This window comes from Notothenia coriiceps, unplaced genomic scaffold (genome assembly GCF_000735185.1).
Source record: "Notothenia coriiceps isolate Sejong01 unplaced genomic scaffold, NC01 NC01_scaffold00038251, whole genome shotgun sequence".
NCBI classification, from domain to species: Eukaryota; Metazoa; Chordata; class Actinopteri; order Perciformes; family Nototheniidae; genus Notothenia; species Notothenia coriiceps.
The window spans coordinates 1-2,472 of NW_011370952.1; the positions used below are offsets into that span (position 1 = coordinate 1).

Genomic DNA, 2,472 nt, shown 5'->3' on the forward strand with positions numbered 1-2,472 from the left:
TCAGGACAGGATTTAGCTTTATATCTGCCTGTCCTTTCTCTCACCTCAATACACACACACACACACACACGCACGCACGCACACACACACTCCAGGCAGACCCTCATTCATGTTGTCTGACACCTGTGTGGGAGAGGGAATCCTCATTTTACTGTCAGCCTCAAAGCAGCTGTGTGTTGAGTAAGAAAAAAATTCTGCAGGAGCATAAAATGAACTAACCATAAATAAATAAAATAAATAAATAAACTAACCAAAATATGCCTGCTCTATTTGTTGTGAGTTTAAGTAAAAAAATCCCCTGTGGGAGTAGATTACCTTTTTTTTTTTTTTTACCTTAAATACGAAATATGTAAAACCATAAAGATGTCAATCATCTGTTTACTAGAGATGTCTGCCCCCAGAGGGAAACCATGCCAACTTGGAAAGCTTTCAAACACGTCATGTTATTGTTGTAGCAGCGGCTGTCCCTTCCACCCTACTGGAACAAAAAGTGTCTGTCTGCCTCGCCGCACATTAATCACTCCTCTTCTAAAAGCCGCTTCCTCTTTCTTTATCCCTGCTGCTGCTTTGAAGCATTTACATTCTCCCAGAAACACAGTCAAACTTATCTTGAGCTGCTTTTGAATATTTAGTTGAACTTTGAACGGAATTTTAGAGCTGCCATAATAATATTCATACTGTAAAAGTATTACTTAGTATTTTAGGAATCTGATTTCCATTATTTCTACAATGATATGAATGTTTTATTCTTTCAGGATTTGATTCTTGAGATTAATGAACTGCGGTATAGAATGACAGACCTGGAGGGTGAAAAACTGCAGTATGAAAAGAAACTCAAATCCACCAAGGTGAGTTGTCATAAGGAGGTTTGCACAGCCACAGTGTTTGTACTCTTTATGACTTTCATCTTATTCTATGCTTTTTGTAGCAAACAACTCTGTTTTTTTGTTCTGGTGGCTGTTTTCTATACTCTAAATGTAGGATTGTTTTGACAACATTTGACTCGAGGATAACATCCCTGTTGAAGATGTGAGGGTGTTCGATGACTGATTGTTTAAACAGGCTTTTGCCCACAAAGCGTAAAACTGCTCTTTAAGCTTTCACTCTGATGCTAGGCAGTCTTTGTTTTGATTGTGCTTTGTAAATATCTTTGGTAGATTCTTCGTCATTCCATCTTCTTGACCTTCTTTTCATCTTTCACATCTTGCATCTCTATTTTCTCTCTCTTCCGTGGTTTGTCTCTCTGATGCTAGTTGCTAATGGCCAAGCTTTCTAGCCTGAAAATCAAAATGGGCCAGATGCAGTATGAGAAACAGAGGAAGGAGCACAAAGTCCAGGCCATGAAGGTTTGCTTCTCTCAGGATGGCTGTTTTGCTTGCTGTATGATTATGGTTTTTGACCTCTCCCTTTGGCTCTTCTGTTTTTTATTTTTGAGGGACAAAATCACAACATTTGGTTTGCAGCAGTACCATTTTAGGCAAAATTGCATCACTTTTTGCAAACAGTGAAGTCACTCTATTTACTAAACCACGCAGCACAGTAGAATGTAAAAGTCAAATGTAGTCTGAAAACTTGTTATAGCCCTGTGTCTACAAGACACCACTTAAAGCAAACATTCCCATTTTTTAAACCACAGGTATGCTTCAATTTGGATTTTCCAAGAGTTCTGTCTTCCTGTGTCTTTTTTTTGTAATCTTTCTTTGCATTTTCTTACCAATTTCTTTCCTTGTTTTGTGTCGATCTTAAAACCTATTTACAGTTGAATGTGTCTGTCCCTATGCTTGATTCCTGTTGTGCTCACTTAAACATTATTTTTTAAAATCTCCAGTTTCCCCTCCTGTTTGTGTTATTACTCCAGCCGTCTTACTCACCTCACACAAGAGCAGGTGTGCCACGTCAGCGTCTGTGATCCTCTGTGTTGTGGTTTGTTTGTAGTGTGGGGTTGGGGGTGGGGGAGGCTGTGTCTGTGTGAAGGAATGGCCCTCACTGTTGTCCTCTGTTGGACAGGAGGAGCTAGCCATACTGAGGAGGCAGCTGGAGGGCAGAGACGGAGAAATGAGGCGACTACAGGACGAGACAGGTTTCAAAGCCATCGCCTCGAGCAGCTCCGACCCCACAGAGAGAGGTGGGACAGAATCACAAGCCTCGCTGAGGATGCGTGATGTTTAAACTCATGTTCAACTTTGTCATATGATTAAGTCTTAAAGGTCACCTTTTATGCAAAATCCACTTTTCATGTCTTTTGTACATAAACATGTGTCCCCTCTGTGGAATGAGATTCTGAAAGTTTCAGGAAAAAAAGATTCTCTCTCTTTTTGTCCTGATCCATTTATATAAAAACCTGTCTGAAAATGAGCTGATCATATTTTGGCCACTTTATGATGTCATAACGATGTTTTGGCTTGTGTAACCATTAGCCAATCACCAACCAAGGTAACCCCCCCCCCCCACACACACACCTTATCACCTGAA

At 40.3% G+C, this 2,472-nt stretch overlaps 1 protein-coding gene across 2 annotated transcripts; it reads left to right on the forward strand.

Annotated features, from left to right (window-relative positions):
* Window positions 1–758: 758 nt before the first annotated feature.
* LOC104968116 (liprin-beta-1-like) lies at window positions 759–2,246 on the forward strand. 2 transcript variants are annotated; one of them, XM_010797687.1, is made up of 3 exons: window positions 759–848; window positions 1,254–1,346; window positions 2,008–2,246. In XM_010797687.1, exons 1-3 carry the CDS (start codon window positions 792–794, stop codon window positions 2,167–2,169), a joined length of 312 nt encoding a protein of 103 aa, XP_010795989.1. In that variant the 5' UTR covers window positions 759–791; the 3' UTR covers window positions 2,170–2,246. The 2 variants fall into 2 exon arrangements, 1 of the variants encoding a protein (XP_010795989.1); XR_800789.1 differs by lacking the exon at window positions 1,254–1,346.
* The last annotated feature ends 226 nt before the right edge of the window (window positions 2,247–2,472 follow it).